At 40.0% G+C, this 22,487-nt stretch overlaps 2 protein-coding genes and 2 long non-coding RNA genes across 19 annotated transcripts in view; 2 read left to right on the top strand and 2 right to left on the bottom strand.

Moving 5' to 3' along the window:
- BTAF1 (B-TFIID TATA-box binding protein associated factor 1) overlaps positions 1-3,640 on the top strand; it is a 39,085-nt gene extending 35,445 nt beyond the window's left edge. Inside the window, exons 36-38 of the mRNA XM_083505820.1 lie at positions 708-867; positions 1,558-1,728; positions 2,063-3,640. Of these exons, the coding sequence (XP_083361946.1) occupies positions 708-867; positions 1,558-1,728; positions 2,063-2,212 (481 nt within the window). The 3' untranslated portion in view covers positions 2,213-3,640. The remainder of the gene's footprint in view (positions 1-707; positions 868-1,557; positions 1,729-2,062) is intronic.
- LOC310708110 lies at positions 2,023-7,057 on the bottom strand. Its single transcript, XR_014526852.1, has 2 exons — positions 6,992-7,057; positions 2,023-2,146 (listed from the first exon to the last, which is right to left on the bottom strand). It is a non-coding gene; the product is annotated as an uncharacterized lncRNA (long non-coding RNA).
- Positions 7,016-18,893, top strand: LOC310708108. The gene is made up of 3 exons (XR_014526850.1): positions 7,016-9,181; positions 10,959-11,030; positions 12,376-18,893. It is a non-coding gene; the product is annotated as an uncharacterized lncRNA (long non-coding RNA).
- Positions 18,044-22,487, bottom strand: part of CPEB3 (cytoplasmic polyadenylation element binding protein 3) — a 77,740-nt gene continuing 73,296 nt past the window's right edge. For 11 of the 16 annotated variants that reach the window (XM_083505882.1, XM_083505886.1, XM_083505873.1 and 8 more), the window contains one exon: positions 21,467-21,842. In XM_083505882.1, the coding sequence (XP_083362008.1) occupies positions 21,615-21,842 (228 nt within the window). In that variant the 3' untranslated portion in view covers positions 21,467-21,614. Of the gene's footprint in view, positions 21,843-22,487 lie in introns of all 16 variants that reach the window. The other 5 variants (XM_083505884.1, XM_083505876.1, XM_083505877.1 and 2 more) reach the window with 1 other exon arrangement.

The following is a 22,487-nucleotide window of genomic DNA, read 5'->3' as shown; positions in this document are numbered from 1 at the left end:
AGGAACGCTCATCCTTGGTGCCCAGCATAAACATGAAAATGGCATTAAGGTGAACTTAATCAGCAACAGTGGGTATTTTTCCCTCTCTTGCTTTTGCAAGACGACATTTTGCTTACCAGATGTTAACTTAATGGACAGAAATTCTGCCTGGGTTCCTGACTGGAAGCCATACAAGAGTTTGCCTTCCTCTTAGCATACTATTTTGTTTGAACTCACATTTTGCACTCATTGCTCTTGAGTCACAATGGGTTTTGGCACTTTGTCACTGGACAGGGACTGTAACTGGGATGAGTAGAAATTGGCTGCTCCCACAGTCCCATCTAGAGGTGATGGTGCTATCTACAGACCCAGGTTGGTGAAGGTATTCAGAAGTAGCTCATACCGTTGACTTGTCTTAAGCTGGGTTTTCTAACCTCTTCTCCCTCCCACCTCAAGAGTTAGGCTAGAAGTGCCCTGCTAGCAGATGGGCAGTTTCTAGTGAAGCCGTGGTTTCTGTCCATGAAACACCAAAGTCTCTGGAAGGTGCAAGCAATAAAGTTGTTACAGTTTTAACACAATCCAGCGTCAGTTTCTGACCTGTCTCTTTCCCTTTCTCTCCAGTCCCTCCACCCCACCAGCACTCTGTCTGCTCAGCCCTGCCATTGTGGGTTCAAGCTTTTTCTGCATGTGCAACCATGTAAATCTAAACTGGCTTTTTTCATTCACAGGTTTAATAATGATCCCTCCATAGATGTCCTCTTACTCACCACTCACGTTGGTGGACTGGGCCTTAATTTAACTGGAGCTGACACAGTGGTATTTGTTGAACATGACTGGAATCCAATGAAAGACCTCCAAGCCATGGACCGAGCACATCGTATTGGACAGGTAAAACATAAATTGCTGCCGATTTGGGAGCAATTAAAACCATTTCAATAAATCCAAAATTGGTTTAAGCTTCCTAAACCAATTCCATAAATAGCCCCCATCATTCAGAGTTTGTGATTTCAGTTTATAACCACCATTTTCTAAAATAATGGAGATGTGGAGCTGAAAGCATTAGCATAGACTAGCTAGCAAAGAGAGATTCAAGGCAAAAAGTTCTGGTTTACTGCAGTCTTCCCCCTCCCCCTGAAAAAAATGTTTCTTCACTTTTCACCCTACCCAAAAAAAGATATTTGCTATTTATCAGAGGAAGGATCTCATTAACATCCAAGATAGATCCTAGGAAGAAAAAATACTATCCTAGGAAGGAAAAAATACTATTTATGTATTCCATAATTTCTTGCAATTTATTCCATTTATTCCTTTAAAGGTCCTCATTGGGGTCTGCTTCCTTCCTTTCCTCTCCACCGTTGAGCCAGGCTTGGGTTCTCTTATGCTGTGAATATTTTTGTCTTGTTCAAAACCTGGATTGAAAGTACAGTGAAAAATTTGCTTCCAGTGATGAAGGCCTCTATTGCTTCCTTTATTTTCTATTATGGTGTAATTGAGTGTATATCGAGTGTCTTCCCCTACATTTTCTTTTACCCTGTGGTAGTTTCTTGAACGCTCACGAATATTAACTGTCTCCTGCAGAAACGAGTCGTTAATGTTTATCGCCTGATTACAAGGGGAACCTTGGAAGAAAAAATAATGGGTCTGCAGAAGTTCAAAATGAATATTGCAAATACAGTGATTAGTCAAGAGAATACTAGTCTGCAAAGCATGGGGACAGATCAGCTACTTGACCTCTTCACACTCGACAAGGTAAAGAGTAGCTCACATATGATCTGAAAGCAAGCGGCTAATGCTACCATAGTTGTAATGCTTTGGATTAGTCAACAATGTTTGGTAAGATTTGCTGTGGAATTATAGCCATTCTCCCTTTATGCCGTAAGTCTTTCATTTCATTGATGTGAGAAAGATAGGTACCCTCTTGCTTCTGCTTGCTATCATGTTGTAATTTGCAGAGACTGATTTAGGATTGTTGGATCTTTTAAGTACTGATTTATGTATTTGCAGATGCTTTCTCGCTCTTAAAATACATAGATTTCAATGTGCTTCTCTTTTTCTTCCACTTCACCTTCCAAATACCTTCAAGGATGGAAAAAATGAAAAATCAGATGCTGCCCCTTCTGCTTCTGGAAAAACAACTATGAAGTCCGTTCTTGAGAATCTTGGAGACCTGTGGGATCAAGAGCAGTATGACACCGAATATAGTCTTGAAAAATTTATGCATTCACTCAAATGACCATTTTAATACAGTGGTTGCTAGTTGACATTTTCAGCTGATATTCAGCAACTCTTAAAGCAATTATAGTGGACTTCAAGCATAACATGTAAATATACTTGTGGAAAAATTATGAGAAAGGGCTGGCATTTTGAATAGAGCCGCCTTTGTCACTTTGGGATAGTTAAAGTCTTAAATACTTGCATTATACAAAACCTCTAAATGTAAACTTATTGTAAGGTAGTTCTGAATTTCCAGAATAGCTACAGATTCTTATTTGATAGAAAAATAAAACAGGTCTTAACAGGTTTTGCACATGTTGATAAGTGTTACTTCTCTTTTGAAATATGCCTGTTGCTCCCTCTTCCCTCAAGCTGCAGTAATTTGTACAGAGTGTTTGAGTATTTAACTAGTTTGTTCTTTTAAACCTCACTTTAGCTAACTTTCATAGTATACTTTTAGAATGTTTAGTCTAACAAGTTAGAATGAGGTTTAGATCTCTTCAGGATATATACATTGGTAGAATAATGGCGAAGCCTATCACTCTGGAAGAATATTAGGGAATTAAATGAAACTTCAAGTATTAAAGTTCTCAACTTTATATTTAAGTATGTGGTGCTCTTCAGTCTTCTGACATTTTGAGAGCAGTTGACTTTTTCATAGGAATTGCAGGTAATGGCTTATTTTAGGCCATTTCCACATCCTTTTTAGAGGGTGCCATTTTTAAAGTTTGTGTGTGTACATATCTATATGTATATATGTGTGGCTAGAACATAGCCCAGTTAAGAAAGCAATTGTATGAAGTAGACTTCAATCCTATTTTTTTTTAACCAAAAGAGCAAATATATAAACAGAGTTTTTCTAGCAGTAGATCTTATAAAATTGAGGTTCCATGCTAGAAAGACTCTCTAATGCATGAACCTCTTAAGTGAAAGAGGGAAGAAGCTTTGAGGTCCAGAGAGGTAGTCTATTTAGAAATGCCTTCAGGGCATCAGAGGGAAAGAAGTATTTACAAGCTGAAATCATGTAACAAATTTTAGGAAGCTTTAATAACAGAGTAAGAATAACAATAGTTGTACATTTTTTTTAAAAAAAGTGTCTTCTAAAAGGGAGTAAGTAGTGACATATGTCTGTGCATAGATGTGCATGTCTGTACCAAACGTGGACACGGTTTTCTAAGTATATTAAAGGCAAACCTACATAAGCTGTCAGAATGCATACATGAAATATATGTTTAGTTGTCATATCTAGGGTTGGCGCTTGCTGTGCAATTCAGCATCGGAGCTTGAATAGCCATGAGATTTCAACAACATAGAGAGATGGTTTTAAATGTTGACTTACAGAGCAAGGTCATTTTGCAGCACTTGCATATGAATGAACGTGTGTCAGATTTCAGTAGATATATGAACTGCCATACTGTAACATTAAACTAGCATTCCGTAAAAAAAATATATTAAAAAAGCCAAACTGGCATTAATCATCCCGTTATATATCTCATGTAGTTCTTTCTGTATATTTGGTCATAAACCTGACAGCTGCATGGAAAAAATAAAATAAAATTGGCATTTCTCTGGATGAATGTTTTGTGGGGGAAATGCAGCTGGTTTCCTGGCGCTGAACACTTGTGTGATCTGGTTTTTCTATTAAATGGCTGAGGAAAATCACAGTATGACACAGATCTATCTACTGCTATTTCAGCAGAGGATTTTAATGACTGATCTTGGTATCCATCCTGTATGTCCTTGCAGGCTAATTCAGCTTCTTATGAAAATGCCTGATAAAGAAATTGGGCAGCATAAAGCATGCATATAGTTATCAGTTGTACTTTGAGATAAATGTCTGGCTTCTACTAGAATATGTGTGCACAAATTTAGGTCTACTCTTTATATCTAGGTTTTATTTAGACTGTACATTTTTAGGACAATACAAATTATCTTCTTTCACCTCCCTGAAATGTTGTCAAACGCCATCTCTCTCTCCCACCGCCCTGTCTCTCTCACACGCTGCTACTAACCTCTTTTGCCACCTTTCAGCAAGAGCTTATCCTCTGCAGTGTATTTAGAAATGATGAGCTTATTTGGTTATGCTCCTTGTCACCATCCTTTATAGTTGCTGGCAGCCATTGTAGGTAGCCCTGGCTATTTATAGAATCAATAAACACTGCCTGCATTTTTTTGATGTTAACTAGGTAACTTGTGTTGGTCCCTGATCGTGAATTGTAAGTAAGCTGTGCTTCTTGTATGTGTACAGATCATTAACGTTCAATAGGAGATCACTTCTCTGCAAAGAGATGTGTGAGCTCTTCCCATATTTGGAATACATCATGGCGGTTTGTAGAGGGGTTAACTCAGTTTCAGTAGCTAAATGTGTTCAAAACAAGGAAATGAGTTTACTGCTGCGTTCATGCTGCTGTGTGCTGTCCCTCTGGCCCAAACAGTCAGATGCAGAACCACCAGATTTAGGTGTGTGTGTGCTTTTAATTTGGAAGTATAAGCAACTTTGTAGTAAAATATACAAGTGGTGCATAAGTGGAAGCAAGCAGGCAGGCAGTCTTCTCAAGCAGGTCCTCAAAGAGCATCTTGAGCTATTCCTCCATTTTCAGCTAACTCCAGCTTGAAACACTTGACTTCTTCTCTTCTGTTTTCTTCCAAACTACCTACTCTGCTTTCTGTGTTTTCTCTTTCCCCCATATACAATTCACATCAAAATCTGATTCATTTAAAAACACTGAAAGATCCCAAACTGCCAGGAGACCATCTCCTTCTAGATGCTAAGCAATTGCCCCTGATGACTTATTGATGTTCAGTTTATCAGCAATTTACCTAACAAAAGAATAGTCAGCCAAAAACCATTAACCCCTAAAATGAACATCAAATCTCTGGATTATACCTGTGATCTTAAAAATGTTTACATACCTTGTTAAATGAGCTCTGTTAAGAATCGGTATGAATATTGGGAGGGAGCTAAAAAGTTTTGTGCGTGTTTATTTTAGGGCTGCTGTATGGAAGATTAGACTCCTTTTTAGGAAGATGTTTAGATGTCACTTTCTACATTGTAAGGATTACTGTAAATTGTTCCCATCTGTGTCTGTTAGGAAGTAAATCTCATTGAGCTCAGTCAGACATATTCAAGTAAGGATGTATAAACCCGCACTCTTAATGTGGTAAATGGGAAGAGATGTCTAGGGGCATGTAGTCCTCTGGAAGCTACAAAATATGGGTAGGAAGCATTGTGGAAGCTGCTATACTATGGGGCGAAGAAAACAGCACATTGGCACTCACAGCAGCAGCTACCTTGGCCTTAATTCAAGAAGCGAAGGGATTAAATGCTGGAATACGGAAACCATAAGGTTAGAAAGCAGAGGCTTCCCACTCATAAAATAAAATAGACTATAGCTGTCGTCTAGCTATAAAATGCCTCCAGCATCCCTAAGTAACATTGACTTATCAGTTCATCACCTTTATTACAGTTTACTAGTCAATTGGGTGGTTTGTATACCAGTCAAACACAGTAAAATATGTACATGATCAGCATTTAAGCTTCAAATATTTACAGCAGGCATAGGCAAACTCGGCCCTTCAGATGTTTTGGGACTACAACTCCCATTATCCCTAACCCCTGGTCCTGTTAGCTAGGGATTATGGGGGTTGTAGTCCCAAAACATCTGGAGGGCCAAGTTTGCCTATGCCTGATTTACAGCATAAACTACCTGATGATACCTTAAATATATGTGCTCTGAGAGAAAAATGCCGTTAAATAGTAGGCTACTTCCAAAAGGGGTACCAAACTGCCTTGGGTAACCCACTGTTGCTATTTATACGTTACACTTATTTTAATACATTGGTTGTCATTGGCATTGCTGTGCTTCTGTTACAACACCCACGGGAGTGAGGTAAATATTAATGATGGCTATTGTTTAAGCTCTAGTTCTAGCAAAGTTCTGCACCAACCTGCTTTAAAATGCCATGAGACCTTAAACCTGGCAATTTTATTTCTATAGTAACCCAGTGAGTCACTTTGCAGAGGCTTTAGGCTATCCACGTTGTGATTTACAGGCATGAATTTCCTATTTGAATGGCCAAAAGGTGGTGTTGAGGGTACTGCTTAGCTCCATGGCGTTAAATTTCTATTATCCCACCACTATTTAATTCCTGCATGAAATTGTTGAGTGAACTCATCAAGAGTGTTGGAATGTGGTGCCATCAAATATGCAGATTATCCCCCCTGCCCCCCTTCAAAAAATAAATCCTAATTTTTCATCTTCTTCAAATGAGGCAGTAGAAATGCCAAACCAGTGTTTGGGCTCAGTAAGAGACTGAAGAACTGTCAACAAACTGAAACTCAGTCCTGATTATCAAAACTCAGTTTGGCTTATGTATTTTGTGGTTTTATATTCTGACTTTATCCTTTGAACCAGCCTGAGACCTGCAGATATAGGGTGGTATACAAATTTAATAGCTGCAGCAGCAGCCACAACATCTGAAGACATTTCCTTTTCGATGTCATTTGTTTACTACTACAGGCCAATGTGGCTGTTTCAGAGGCAAATGAAATGTTTTCTTCCCCCTTAGCGGATGACTGCTCAAGTCTTCCTACAAGACTAATATCCCTGGTGGTCTTTTGAAGGCGCTAAATGACATTTGCTGTGATCATCTTGGCCTCGGTTTTTCATCAGCCAGAGGAGCTGTTTATAGCCTCATTTTTCCTCCATGGCAAAGTCTCTTAATTAATGCCCCGTGATGATTAGGCCTTGTGCGTGCAACCTACTAAGCACCATGCAAATGAGGAATCCTTCCCTACCTTCTCTTTTTTCTCCTTGGGCTTGATTTGTTTTACACAGCTGCCTGTTGGTGCAAGTCCAACATTTCATTTTGCCAGCAGCAGCTCTGCAGGTTAGGTTGTAGAAAGCAGATCACCCAGCAGCATTCTAGAGCCGACGTTGACTGCTTTTACATGATCTTATAGGCAAATGCCATAGCTCAATGGCAGTACGCATGCAAAATGTCCCAGGTTCAAATCCCCAGGTAGGGCTAGGAATGCCTCTGTCTGAAATTCTGGAGAGCTGCTGCCAGTGACAACAGTACAATAAGTTTGAAACTTGGAAAATCATCTTTTAATGCAAGGAGGGCACACAAATCATTTTGAAGGCCTCTCGTTTTTTAACTTGAGGGAACCCTTTATAACCTTGCCTAGAAATAAGCATCGTTAGAATCTTGGCTTAAACCATTCCGCTAACTCTGCTTCCCCGTCCACACTAATATTGTGCTGTGAACATCGCTAAACGTGGGCGGTCTGGGTTTTCTACTATACTTAAAAGGACCTTTAGAATTGTTGCTGAATAACGAATAATCTGATCGGTGAGAGAAGTGGAGAGATGATTCAGCAAACTTGCAGACAGAACAGTAGCTGCCTCAAAGATGTGAAGGGACATCATGACTCAGGAGGGTCAAGGTGAGTGGGTTGTCATGGTAACAATGCCCCGTCCTCTTCTGTGATCTCTAGCTGCAGGTTTAAATTTATTTAATTTATGCCCCAAGGAAGTATTGGTTGGTGGTTGCCTGTCTGGCTGCTGCAGGTAAACAAAGTTAGGCTCCCTTGCACCACTCCTCAGTTCAAGGGAAGGAGGAACAAGGCTGGTATTTCTCCCCCATGGCTGTTTTTGATAGGCTTGTGCAGGCCTTAGAAGTTTGTACACCAGCATGAGCAAGAGTTGCCAGCTGCAGGTATTCTAATCCACCTGCGGGACTGACAATGTACAGTTCTACCCTAACAGCACAGGTGGGAAGATGTTTTTTACATCTTACCTGGCAGGTATTTTGATGAGCTTAAAGAGATTTTCCATTTCAATTACTTCTCAGCAGCAGTGCCAGATAGGAACAGTATTGGCATGAGGGAGACAGAAGGGGAGCTTATCGCTCGAGAGTTGTGCTGAAACTGCTCAGCCACTAATTAAGTTTACAAAAGCCGTTTGAATTCACTGGAATGCAGCTGGAGGCAACCTGAAGGCGCCAGGCAGGGTGCTTTCCCTGCCATCAAAGTGTTGAAATCGGAAATGAGTTGAGGCAGCAGCTGATGCCATTGGGATAAAGCTTAGCAGTGTTCAGTAGCCATCTCAAAGCTTGGGCAGGAGAAAGAAAGATGGGCTGACTAAACAAGAGGCAATAAAATTGTATGTAATCAATTTGAACTGAAGTGTGGAGGACGAAATATCAGGGAACTTGAGCTCCTGTGTCAGTATCAAACTTCATTCCGCTCACAGAACAGCATAAGATAAAACATACAGATAAGACTTAAAACAGGTAAGAAATAAAAACTAGTACAGTGGTACCTCAGGTTACATATGCTTCAGGTTACAGACTCCGCTAACCCAGTAATATTACCTCGGGTTAAGAACTTTGCTTCAGGATGAGAACAGAAATGGCGCGGCAGCGGGAGGCCCCATTAGCTAAAGTGGTGCTTCAGGTTAAGAACAGTTTCAGGTTAAGAACGGACCTCCGGAACGAATTAAGTTCTTAACCCGAGGTACCACTGTAATTGAAAGGTGAGTATATCATGCATACTTAAAAAGATAGAAACAGAGACAGTTAAAAGTGACAAGAAGGGAGGGAGAGCGTGAAGGAGCACAGGCCTTGCATTTTGGGCCTAGTTTGTGGCGCAAACCATCCTTTGACGAATATCCATCATAGCAGCACAGAATCTAGCCGCTGAGTATGTAACATCTGGGTTTTCATCTTGAAGTAGCAGGGAGGTATAAAGTTGTTCTGTGCAACCTGGGGATTTGTGTAATATAGGCAAGATGAACCTAGTTTGTATATCTGTATAGTATTGGCAGTGAAAAAAGACAGGCCACACGGGCATTTCCTCTCCTCATACAGTGTCTTCCTAAAGCGGCTTTCCTGGACGGCTGAAGGGAGGGCCTGGCAGCGGGCCAGAGCAGAAGCCCTTCACTGTTTTGGAATTTCAAGGTGCGTCATATATGGCATCTGGGAGGTGAGGTGCCTTCTGGTTTCACCGATTAAAAATTTCAGGGACCTGGCTAGATCTGCTTGGCGTTCAGTATCTTCCACACACTGTTTGACATTTTTGTTTTTTGGCTTGTTCATACCCCACGTTGAGTAGGATCTGCGGGGTGAAGCCTAGAGTTGTTATTATGTTTAGCACTGCATGTTTCCATGTCATTTGGAAGCCATCCTTGAAAGTTAAGGCAGCAAGGCCATGCGGGAGGAAGGAAGGATAGTCTCAGCCAGTAATTTAGTGAGGCGAGCCATATTTTAGCCTCAATTCTTACAAATCCAGTTTCAATATGTATGGTAGCATATGTGTTTAGGGAAGCTTTTAATATTTAACAGACCACTGTATTTTAATATTTTGTTGGAAGCCGCCCAAAGTGGCTGGGGAAACCCAGCCAGATGGGTGGGGTATAAATTATTATTATTATTATTATTATTTATTATTATTATTATTATAGACGTGTTTAGGCACTTGCAGGGCTGATCTTAAGAATTTAGATTGTACCAGTTCTAACAGTTCACAATTGGCAATGGGGCCTAATTGGGCACCATATGCAAGCTGCACAATGGATTTGGCCTCAAACAGTTTGAGAGCTGCAGGTATATATTGTCCACCTTCAGTCCTTAGGTACGTGAGTATTGCATTTACAGCTTCTCTTGGCATTCCCTGCAACATAATCCCCTTGGGCTTTTCTACCTCCAAAAGAGTGATGGGTTATACCCAAATATATGAAGCAGGTGACCTGCTCAATCTACGGCCATCGATGTACCTACCAAGAGCAAGGTTTGGGCCTTTTGGCAAAAACCATTATTTTGGTTTTCTGATAATTTAGTTCTTGCTTGCTCTCCTTGCAGTATGCTGCCAGTGTTTCCATGGCTCTTTCAAGGCCTATAGGAGTTCTCGAGAGGATAGCTGTGTCATCTGCGTAAAGCAGCACAGGGATGTGATTTCCTGCTAGTTTTGGAGGGCGGAGGTTCCTGTTGTGGAAGAGGGGTACTGTACCATTTATATAGAGCCACTTGTACACCAAAGTCAAGGCCCGGGATAAGCTTATCTTGCTCATTTCATAAGTGGTGGCTATTCTGTTCCTCAGGAAGACAGAGCTCCTCAAAGTGCAGGTTCTGTCACAGATTCTGGGAGTCAACTACACCGTCTGCATATTGGCATCAGGTGGGCCATTAGCCTCAACGAGGCTGTCGCCTCAGGTGGCAGGGCAGGACCTGCTGGAAGCTGGGCAGTGCTTGCTGCCCTCAGCCGCTGCCTCAGAAGAGCAGAGTCCCTGCTGCTGCCACCTGCTCCTCGCCAGTCTCCTTCCCCACATGTCTTCAGTGTGCAAGGGCTTCTCTGGGGTCACTTCCAGTTACCTCAGGTAGCAGCAGCAGCAGGGGAGAGGAGGGGGAATTGGTGGGTGTAGGGGAGGGTGGCCGTGGCAGGGGTGCCATTTTCTGTTGTGTCTTGAGCAGCAGAATGTATTGGGCCGGCCCAGGACTTCAGAATCTCCTAAGGTATGTAGTCTGCCATACAAAATGTTCAGTATTTCAGGCAGCCATGCTGTCTCTCAAGGTGTGCCGTTTGACTTCCCTTCTGCAACGTCCTTTACCACAACTGCCTTGTGAGGGAGGCCAGCTCTCATTCCCAACAGACATTTAGCACTCTATGGTCACTGAGAAGGCTCAGTCCTCATTGCACTATTTGGGGAGGGATTGGGCCCTTGGGCTTCTTTCGTAGAGGTATAATCAGGGCTTTTTTTCCTCAGCCAGAACTCACCAGAACTCAGTTCTCAGGTGGGAGACATTGCCATTATAAGAGAACATGGGAGGCGTTCATGGTGAGTTCTGGCACCTATTTTTCTAAAGTAATAGGATGTAAGATGCTAGCCTGATTTGAGCTTCATGGGCTGGCATATGGGGGAAAGGCCTTTTCAGTGGTGGCTCCAGTTCTTTGCAGTGCTCTGCCTAGGGAATTTCATCAGGCCTGCTCGGCTATGATCTTTTCTTTTTCCAGCAGGCTTCTGGAGATGACAGCTGAACTTGATTTTTTTTATACAATTCCTGTGTTTTACAGGGGATTTTTGGGTCCTGCTGTTTTAATGGTGGATTTGTTAGCAGCTGTTCTATTTGTGCTTTGTTTATATTTTTTGTGCTGCTGCAAATCACCCCGAGGGTTCAGTGAGCTGAATATTGGGATAAAAAAGTGAATAAATTAAAAACTAACAAGCAGGTTTCATACATAAGCTAAATATACAGTGATAATGATCTGGATATATCATAAAAGCCAATGGTTTGTGCTTATTCTAACTACAAATTAGCCTAGTAAAATTGAATGTTCTTTGAAGCAACTAAGTTAACTATCTCCTACAACCAGGACAGTGTTAGCTGGATTATAAAACATCTGGCCTTAGTAATTCTGCCAGGCACGCAGTTTCTTCACTGCAGACCTGCTGAGGCTGATGTTGAGGAAAACACAAACATGCATGATGACACATACTGACCTCAGGAGTGTTAGTCCACTGCTTTATCAGTGTCATCTAACACAGCAAGACCCTTCATTAGCTTTAGTTCCCTGGATATTTATTTCACAACATTTATATACAGCTTGATTGTAATAAAACCTCAAAGCGGTTTAAGATGCTGTTTCTTTCTTTCCCAAACTGATGGAGAGTGAAGGGCAGCCTTTGCATGTTGGGAGAGCAGTTTCACCCTGACTAGCCATGGAGCAGGACCCATTAAGGCCCTGCCAACATCAATCTGATCTCAACCACCTCCCAACTGCCTGCCTTTTTGCTGTCAACCCACCCAGGGGGGGGACCCTATCAGCTTCCTCCTTCTTAGCTTCAGTTTTGCCATTGTAGAACTCAGCAGGAGGATGGGGACAAAATTGGAGTAAGTTGGCTCTGCCTATGGCTCCCTGTCTTCTGCCCCACCTGCCCCATTGGGCACCAGCCACCTCTGCTTATCGGGATACCCAGGTGAGCTTTGTTGTTGTCATAGTGGTGGTTTCTCTCTGTATAGCATCACTTGTCATGGACTTAATATTTTCTATGAATTTCTACCATTTTTTGCTCAAAAAAATAGAGGTACAAAGTGGAATTTGCAACTTTATGGTTTACATTGTTTGGGGCTTTAATGCTGTTTTTATTGATCCTGGTTTCCTCTCAAATTTTAATTTTATAGTATTTATATCTGCCGGTACATATGGTGCAGTTTATTATAAAACCATTCAGAGGGTACCAGAAAGCAGAGTAAAATAAATGAAACATTGCCAGTTCTCCATTATAACTTCATGGAAACTAAAGAATCAGTAGAAGTGTGTGAATTACAACAACCCTGTTTTTAGAAGAAGACAATGGCATGAGTGTTCATGGGAAATGTTGTCAACCAGCATTGTAGAAGCATGCAGGATGTGCCAAGTTAGAACGTACCAAACAAACAAATAAAGCTTATGTATTTCAAGCTTACAAGTTATATTTTAATATCACTATAGAAGCAAATAAAATTGACAGAAAGATTCTACCATTATTATTTCATAATAACACCAAACTGAATATTTACAGGAGCACATCAATGTCAGTTTCACAGCTAGCAAATTATAAATGCCCCATTGTGAGACAGCTATCAGCATTGAGTGACTGGTATATATTTTTATGACAGTGAAATGCTTGTACATATTTCCTGCATGAACTTATTTTCAGGCTGTTCTTTAGAGCATTATTTGAGAATTCACTGTCTGTTGCATTCCAATAACCGAGGCATCATTCATATATAAGTCTACAATCCTCAACATATAGCTGTAAGAAGAGCAAGCTGTTATGTTTAGTATTTGCAGCAGGAGGAAATCGCTCACTGGTGCAAAGCGGGAGCATGGTGGTGGTGGTGCAGATCTTTCCCCAAAGCAAAAAAACAACTTCAGAAGAGGGGGATTTCCCTCTTGACCCCAGCAGGGAAGGAATGGCTTGAGTTTTCCCTTTGCAACAGATGCAATCCTGTTCATTAGCAGCCATTCCGTCACATGGATTTTTGCACATTAAATTCAAAAAGACACATTTGTCATCTGTAGTCTGGCCCTCAGACTTCTGCCACCCCCACCCCTCCCTAAAGATTTCCCAGAAGCTGGTTGGTTTATTGCACTAGAGTGTTCTAGTGGGGCTCTTTTCCCCCCACTGCTGGAGAATTAGCATTAGTCAGCTTTTATGCACACTTGCTGTCCTGTTGCTGACAAAGCAGGGTTTACAGTGCCTGCCTGCTTTTCCACTTCCCCCTGGCAAGTTGCCACGCAAGCTGTTAAGAGATCTTGGACTGTTCTAGAAAGAGCTTGGCTGAATCTTGGCATTCATGTCACAATCCAAATTTATAGGCAGCCTAAGAGGCTGCTTTAGATGTGGTAATGGAGACATAGAGAGTGTGTGCAGTACTGCTACAGCTAAAGTAGGATTGGGAAGCAGGCTAAAGCAAGGAGAGACGCCAAAACTTGCTGCACTTGGCACTGGAGCATCCTAATCTCTCTGATGATCAACTTTGCAAAATAAATATAGCAGTGATGGGGTAAGATATACCTTTTTGTGGATGGGGGTAGAATACATTTACTTTCCTTCATAATGACAAATGCAAGCTCTAGACTCCCCTGGATCAGGATTGCTACTGATTAATTTACAAGAAGCAATCTGGTGTCAGGCATGGAGTAGGGGACCCTGAGATCCTCTAGGTTGTTGTTAGACACCAAGTCCCATCAGCTTCCATCCACCCGGCCAATAGTCATGGATGATGGGAATTGTAGTCCAGCAGCATTTGTAGGGCCACATGTTCCCTACCTGTATTCTAAGCAACATGTGGAATGCCTCCAAAAGGAGTGATGGGATGACAAAGCAACTTAACAACATTAATGTGAGTAAAGTGATATAAACAAGTGCAAGGAATCCCAGCTTTCAAAAGTGGCTGTGAGCAGAGCAACTTTCGGATCAGTGAGCTTGAGCACAGAGAGTGTGCTGTTGAAGTTGGTGTGGGGAGTCGGGGGACAAATTTCAGCTAGATATGAAATACAGCACACAGCTCTGGCCATCTTGGCTCAAAAGGAACATGTTACAGCTGGGAAATACACAGAAAAGAGCGATTGCCGTCTACAATTATGAAAGATTGGTGGATCTTTTGTACAACGAAAGGCTAAAGAGCTGGGCTTTGTGAATTTATAAAATCATAAGTTGCAGTGAGAGATTGCATCCTCTTGCCAGAACTTGGGTTTATCCACTGAAGGCAGCTGATAGCAGGTTCAGGAAGATAAGAAATAAGCATATGTTACACAAAGCAACTGAAACAATGAGATTCTCTAACTCAAGATGTGGCCACAAAATTAGCTAGCTTTGGGAAAACGGGCGAGTAGCTCCACTTAAAAGAGAAATGAACCTGAAGCAGGTTTGAGATGTATGAACTAACCAGTGCTCCCAACTTCTTGTTCTTGCAAAAGTAGATACATGACTCTGCCATTTTACAGGCAAAATGGTGCTGTGTAATGTGTTGTGGGCGGGAGGGAGGGGTAGGCCTGACTCTAGTGCTACATTCCCAATCAAATCAGTGGTGATGCTTTGAAGCAGAACTTACTGTGGATTGTCGGCATCATATATTGTTCGGCTCTTAGGAAGCACCGTTTGATAAGTGAACTTTCAGTTAGTTGCTTCTATGAAGACATTTGCTGGGTCATTAATTAGCATTCACATATTCTCCTTTAGAATGTAATTGAGGTTGACCCTGTGTTGCTTATTTAACTGGATGTCTCAATCCTTTTTAGTCATGAGAGATAAAGCACAGCTCCATGCTTTAAATAAAGAAGCAGCAGACTGCCAATTATGAGCCAACTTTTCCCAACAATCACTTAACCACCATCCGGGATTCTAGGTGTGTTTGCTACGTGTCAAAAAGGCAGCTGCGGAGAAGGGTGAGAAGGCGCCGAGGACCGGCAGGGGGAGCAGCCCCCTCCCAGCCACTACTTAAAATTATAGGCGTCTTCCATGCCACTTCACAGCTGTGTTAGCTTAACAAATAAGTCTCACCTAATGCCTTCCCCCATCCCTCACTTGAGAGCAGCAAATGAAAGCTGCTGGTTCAGGAGGGAGTCCATGTGAAAGTTCATAACATGTGGGCAAACTTCCCACATGAATCCAAAGAATCATGAAAGGCCTCAATGCATATTACTGCTATCCAATGTGTTTTGACTATACAGTGGTACCTCAGGTTATATACACTTCAGGTTACAGACTCCACTAACCCAGAAAGAGTGCTTCAGGTTAAGAACTTTGCTTCAGGATGAGACCAGAAATTGCACAGTTGCAGTGCGGCGGCAGCAGGAGGCCCCATTAGCTAAAGTGGTGCTTCAGGTTAAGAACAGTTTCAGGTTAAGAACGGACCTCCGGAACGAATTAAGTACTTAACCCGAGGTACCACTGTACACAATTTTGGCTTTCAGCATAAACCCTGGAACATAACCCCTGCACAGTTTTTGGGCTTACTATATAGTAAAACTGGCATTATGGCTTTAGCAGGATTAAAGAAGTGGCTACCAAGTGCTACACATACCAAGGACAAGTTCCCATTTTGTAAATGATTGCTTGCATCCACCTTTTTCATAAGACTTCTATTAAACTAATTGAACAAAAAAAATGACTTTATTAGGTGTATGTGTTTAACTGATTAACCTGAAACACTGACATTTCGTATTAAGTAGACAATCGACTAACAGAACAAAGGGGCAAGAGAATGTGCATGCGTGTTGTTAAAGCGTACAATGTGTAGGAAGGGTTTCCCCTGTGGCTTTCTGTTAAATGTGCAAAGGATGACAAGTGTCAGTACTTCATACAACTAGATTTAATAAGTTATTACAGAAAAAAAAATTGTCCAAACTACAAAGTTGAAGCAGTTGTAAGCAATAGCAGCATTGAGCTCCATGTTTAGTCACAGTACTGCAGTTCCATACAAAGCATTAGTCCAAGCCAAAAAAAGGTAAAAGCCTTTTAGGGTTACTAGCAAAACCAGTCTAAGAGAACATGTAGTAAAAGATATGATACATTTAAAATTAGTTAGTTGAAAAAACAAGTACAGAGATTTTAGCTGTGAACACTCTAAAAGTTATGTCCATTATTTTGACAGCAAAATTACAAATACCTAATACTTTATACCCAAACAGAGCTACATCCAGAAAAAAATAAATAGCAGAAATGATTATCCCGTATTAGCACCCTGGATTTCTATTTGTTGCTAAACGTTATTATTAGGTAAATTTAAAATGTGCAGAATGACATAACAAGCTCCTGATCTGCTACCCTTTCAGGGTATAGAGCAAACCATCAGCATGAATATAAAATACTCTGTGGTAAGACAGAAACACTACAACAGCAGAGATTGAGAAGAAAAGTTTTCTGGTTAAAAAAAAGGTTAAGCTGACATTATACAAACTGGTGTAAAAAGCAACTACATACAAGCCAGGTTTAACAAAAGACTTTTTTATTATTTGTTTTACAAATCTGTGACTAATCTTTCACTCATATCTTGCAAATAGAGATGTCACAATACTGAAATATTAACATGGGGGATTTCCCCCAGTAAAGCACTATACTTTTTGTACTACTCTAACAAAGATCATGAAATCAGCAAAGTTTATTTGCTAGCTGCATATTTGTAATACAATTGTCTTTTAGCCCCTGCCTTCCTAAAAGGCAAGTGTGTAGGCAGAATCTAAGAACACACTTTGTACCACTTTGCAGGAAATTTAGAAATTTCTCCTCCACTTCTATTTTACTTGCACAATTTGTGTACATCCCAACCAGTAGTAGTACCTAATTATAGAGTCTAAATTTTACTCACTATTTTATTTTTTTCCTATACATTTCTTACAAAAAGGACACAATGGGCCAACTCTAGACATTTCTACAAGAGATCAATAAATTACCCCCCTTAGGTAGAAGCCAGCGTGAGAATAGATCAAATCTGGCAACTGATCTATCTAGGGATGGCCATTGGATGTTCTGTTTATATAACACCAGTTTGGTTTGCAGGATCAGAAGGGGTGGATAATAGTACCTCTAGCATCGGCACAAAAAAATCTGCCAGGATAACAGCAAAAAGGTAAGGATTAGATAGGCAAAGGGTGGTGGTGATGAACTACATAAAGTGAAGCAGTGTTTTGATAGCAGCAACAGACGTTGCACTTGTGATATTTTTTTTTTTTTAAGGGCCAACACAAAGGGATAAATATACAAGAAGCTCGAAAAAGTGCTCAGATATATAGTAATAACGGTTGCTACACATGCATTACTTAGCACTAACTATGTCATAAATTACACTGTATGGTAATTGCACTGTAACATTATGCAGATACTATACAACTTCCTCCATTTGTTCTGGGTTGCCACTTAAAGAAGTGCATGAATAATGCAGCATGAGGGGCGAGTGGAATAAATAAGATAATGGCAGATCACACTGAAGCATGTTGGGAGAGATTTAAAATAACAGTCCAAAAGAGACCATAAAGAGTATTGGCGGGGGAGGGGACGGGGGGACGGGCAGGGAATTGACCGAGCATTAATGCTGTGTAGTCTCCATTTGTTTTTTCGGCACTTGCAGGAATGCTGACTGGGCCTATGCTAATGGGGGGGGGGGAGCAAATTTGCATTACACTAAACAGCCATGGCTGTAAGCCTGTTATTTTTGTAGACTGGAGTTAATTACAACAGCAATAGTGTTTTATCAGCATTGGTGTTGTATAAATCTAGACAGCGAACTGGTACTGTGACATCCCTAATATCTTCCTAAATCATTCTGAAAAAGGAAAAAAAGGCTTCTCAAAAATATCACATCATTTTCCTGCTTCATTCTGTAATTTTATTGCCCAATTATTCATTACAGTTTTTCAATCATTTTACATATCCAACCATTTTCACACCATTGTAAACCACAACAGCGAGTTAATACATAAAGCTTTGCATTTCAAAAAACTAGACACTTTTAGTAACAATATTACAAAGGTTTTTTCTTAGCTTCAAAAATAACTGAAAATGAAAAAAATAAACTTTTAAAGAATTAGCATCATAAAATTAATTTATTCCAAGTAAAAATACAAAATAATATTAATGACATTGACCAGATATGAAAGTCTCTCCCAGAAACAACTATATTAATGGTTGAGAAAGCACTCCTTAAAGAAAATCTGAAATAAAAATGAAAAATATGTCAATGTTTAAATTTCTCTTAGCAAAAAATCTTTCTAAAAATAACAATGAAAATTTGTCTCAGTACAAAGGCTACATTACTATTGAAAAAATACCAGCATGAAGAAAAGGTACATATTTGACAGTAGAAAAATGATCTTAGTGAATCACAATGTCTAAAGTTTGCAATGAAAATAAATCTGCAATAAAGATTTATGCCTTTTTTCTTTTCTTTTTTCTTTTTTTTATACAAACAGTACAAACAGTATTGCACATAACAACAAATAGTCGAGGTTAAGTTGCCTTCAAAAAAAATCGACTAGTTCAAGTCTCACATCAAGAGAAGGCCACAAGAGGACCTGTTGTACCCAGGGACTTCTTAGTCAAGTTGCAGTTCAGAACACCTTATTTTAAAAAATAACTTCTTTTCTTGAAGGACCCTCTCATAATAATATAACATATTAACAACTTAGGGGGCACATTCATTTACAAAACAAAAAGGGACCATGTTATAATTTAATAAACTAAAAAAGTATCTTTAAAAAAATACAAACAGAAGAACTCTCACAATTCTGGTCAGTCGTGCATAATTGCTTGATTATAAATATACAAATTAAGGGAAAAATATTTTTTCACCTTCTATTCACAACTTCCAGCACCAAATGCAGTTTTTTTACACCTTTCGTTGCTATGTTTTTGTTTTCATGTTATTACTTATATAATTTCCAGCATCTCTTTTTCTCGCTCTTTCCCTCCTTTCTTTCCGGGATGTTTGTACAATGAGAGAGGGATATTTCTTCAAAACTGTGTATTATTGTTTCACATAATTAGGTAGACTTCTGTAGATTAGCTATGATCTTCAATATTACAGTTATAAAGCTCTAACTTCTTCATTTTCAAAAACGCAAATAAGCATGAAAAAAATAAAGTTACCCATCTGTTAAATCATTTCCTCGCAGAATTAAATTAATATATATTTTTTTCTGAATAAACTTACTTAGAAAATATTTTCTTTCCTATATTTCAAAATTGAGGTATTGCAAAAGATCATGTCAGTCAGAAAGCATGCCTTTTTCTTTTAAAAAAGAATAATCTGCCAACTATTGAAAACTGTCTAGATACAAAAAGTAGTGCATAACAAATCTTGTATAGATGAAAAGAAAAGAAAACCCCAAACAGAAGAAAAAAGACAGCTGGGCTGGATAAAGCAATATCACAAAAATGCCCAGAAGAAAACGTGAAGGGATACTACGAATGGTTTTGTTTTGTTTTTAAACCAGTAAAAAACTATTTTTCTAAACACAAAGTTTCTTTCAGAGCCAGTAATTGCAACTAAACATTGAAAGAAAAACGTACAAAATTAGACATTAACAAGGCCATCACAACACACAAAATCCGTAACATTTAAATCTACTATGCGGTGCCAGATCCAGTCAGATTGTCCCCAGAACTCCCAGGGGGTGGGGTGGAGAAGGGAACTCACAAAAAATGCAGAAGAATAGTGTACACGTCCTCACTTTCTTATAGTTCGCACACTAATGTGTGCTTATGTGTTTGTCTTGCACGCCCAGAATACATGCTAAAAAAATGTCCACTGTTATAAAGTAGATCTCAAATATATTCAAGCTTCACAGGATACATCCAGGGTTCAAGAAATTAAATGTCACACCCAGAGAGTAGACATCTTGCAAGTTAACTTTTGTATGCAGACATTTCTTTAGCACCACTTCCCCCCACCTTTCATAAAATGTGCCTAGTTTATCAGCCTATTAGTGAAGTTAGTAGTGTACATACGCTGCCATGAGCTCTTTGGTTTTCTGGACAAGGGCTGCAGCTACATAAATGGTGCAAGCATTTATGAGATCGGAATTAAAGAGCTCATAATTCATTTTGTGAGTGTGCATATGTATCCGTATCTTTCAGAAGTGATTGAACGTTAGATATAGAGGCTTAAACAGTTAAGTTTGATCACAGTACTAGACATAATCACTTTTACTATATAAAATAAATTGCACAATATATAACAGAGCACCGCAAAGTACTTCGTCTATCATTCAGAAATTTGTTTTAAGGATATTCTACATCTAGTTTTTTTAAAAAATATTTGTTGTAATATAGGTCATACTGCAAAGGGCTGATCCTAATTTCAGAAGCATTTACATTTACTGAGGCATGCCTTCCTCCAGTCAGTAATTTGTGCCTGGTGTGCTAAGTCTGTGTGTGGGTTTTGTTTTGTTTTTAATAACAAGTACTTTGTAGTCTATATAAATCCTTAATTGGTGCATTGTGGGCAGATTTTCGTATGAGACATATATAAAAAAAATTTATTGCATGCAGCAACCTGATTTAAGTAAACATGCAGTCAAAACTATTGACCTTCCTTGGAAGCTATACAGATCTCCTTTCAGCAGCCATCACGGTTTTAAATCATATAATCATCTTTTAAACTGATAGATACCCTAGTTGAATAGAGTATTGTGGTATTAGTAATACCATCTTAATAGCAGCAAAAGCTATTGCAGCATACATTTACATAACACTAAAAGACCTAACCAAATAGGAAACCCTCAGCAAAACAAAAAGGGGTGGGGTGGAGAAAATGTGATCCAGCTTATGAGGTATCAACCTTACCAGTAAAAATGGAGAGCAACTAAAGGCTTTTCAGGGTTATTCCTATTCTAAATGACCCAAACTAATGATTGCTGAATATCCATTTTAAGTTTTTGCTACATCTGCCACCTACCTACTTGTGAGTGTTACCTTTGGTAAGTCATCTGCTAGGGGCAAGTCTATAAGTTTCTGAAAATAAGTGCATGCTCCAGTTTTAAAATAAAATTATAATTTTAAAAGTCTTTCTCACATACACACCAACTCAGTAAAGGCTGATGAGAATGGCAGTCTACTTATTGTCAGACATGACAAGTCTCGTGTAAGAAATTAAGGTACCAAGCAGATGTTTGTGTGAATCAAAGTGCAAAATCAGTATAGTTACACTCTGCTAGGCTTGTATTATACTGGACAACAAAGTTCAGTAATGTGACTGTAAATAATCATAATCATCGTCATAATAATAGTAATCGTAATAAAAAGACCCATCTCTTCATTAAAGTAAAGGATGAATGCACAGATTTCCAGAACACTAAAGCCCTGAGGCAGCACTCTCTTCTCCCTTCAGTTTCTTCAGTTCCAGTACTTCTTTGCTGCTGGATTTAGGCCCAGACTTCAGCTCCAACGGAACGGAACGTGGCGTGGCCGATCCCCCCCTTCCTTCACGAGTGGTTTGTGGAACTCTCGCCCAGCACGAGAGTGAATGCTGGCCCAACAGTATTCGCAGTAATACTGCAAGCAGGTAACATTGGCACAGAAAAATGGAGCAAATTTTCCACCACAGCGAGTGCCCTGGCATTCATCACACATCTGATCATCAAGCACATATGGCTTCACTTCCACCTACAGAAGGGGAGGAGAAACACAAAATAACTCAAAATAAAAAGAAGGCTCTGTGAATTCATCTCATTCATCTGAACGCAGGACAAACCTGTATAGTGTATAAATTTGCCAGTAACAACACACTCTACTTAGCTTTTCAGTATCAGAGACAATGTGGTGCTTCTGGCTGCTACAGTTTGTCACATCACAGAAGTGCATGGGTTTAGAAAGTGATCTGTCAGAGCTCCCACCATTGTACATTACCATCATGGGTGTCCACAGGAGTCTTTCTGGGGTGGGGCAAAGTAAACTTAAAGATGGGAATCAGGACTAGAGGGGGGACAACTGCCACCTCCACATGGACACCCATATTGCAAGACAAGCCTCAGGCAAGAGCAGCAAGAATGGGTCCTCGTTTCATTACTATTAAATTAACCTTCCAGGTTAATAGTATCAAAATTCTCAGTTCCATTTTTAGATAGAGCAAGTCTACCCTGAAACCTTACAAAAACTAACCCTCGTTATTTCCTGGCCAAAGCTCTCCCACAGCGTTTGGAGAACTGCACCGAACATGAGAAAAGTTCGGGGGGGGGAGACTGCGGGAGGAGGAAGGAAATAGAAGTCACTGACAATGTCAGTCATCAACGACCTAAGGAATCTGCTATG

This window comes from Podarcis liolepis, assembly GCF_965112155.1.
Source record: "Podarcis liolepis genome assembly, chromosome: 5".
In the NCBI taxonomy this organism is placed as follows: domain Eukaryota; kingdom Metazoa; phylum Chordata; class Lepidosauria; order Squamata; family Lacertidae; genus Podarcis; species Podarcis liolepis.
Note: the sequence above shows the minus strand (reverse complement) of the source record. Positions and strands in the feature narration are given on the sequence as shown.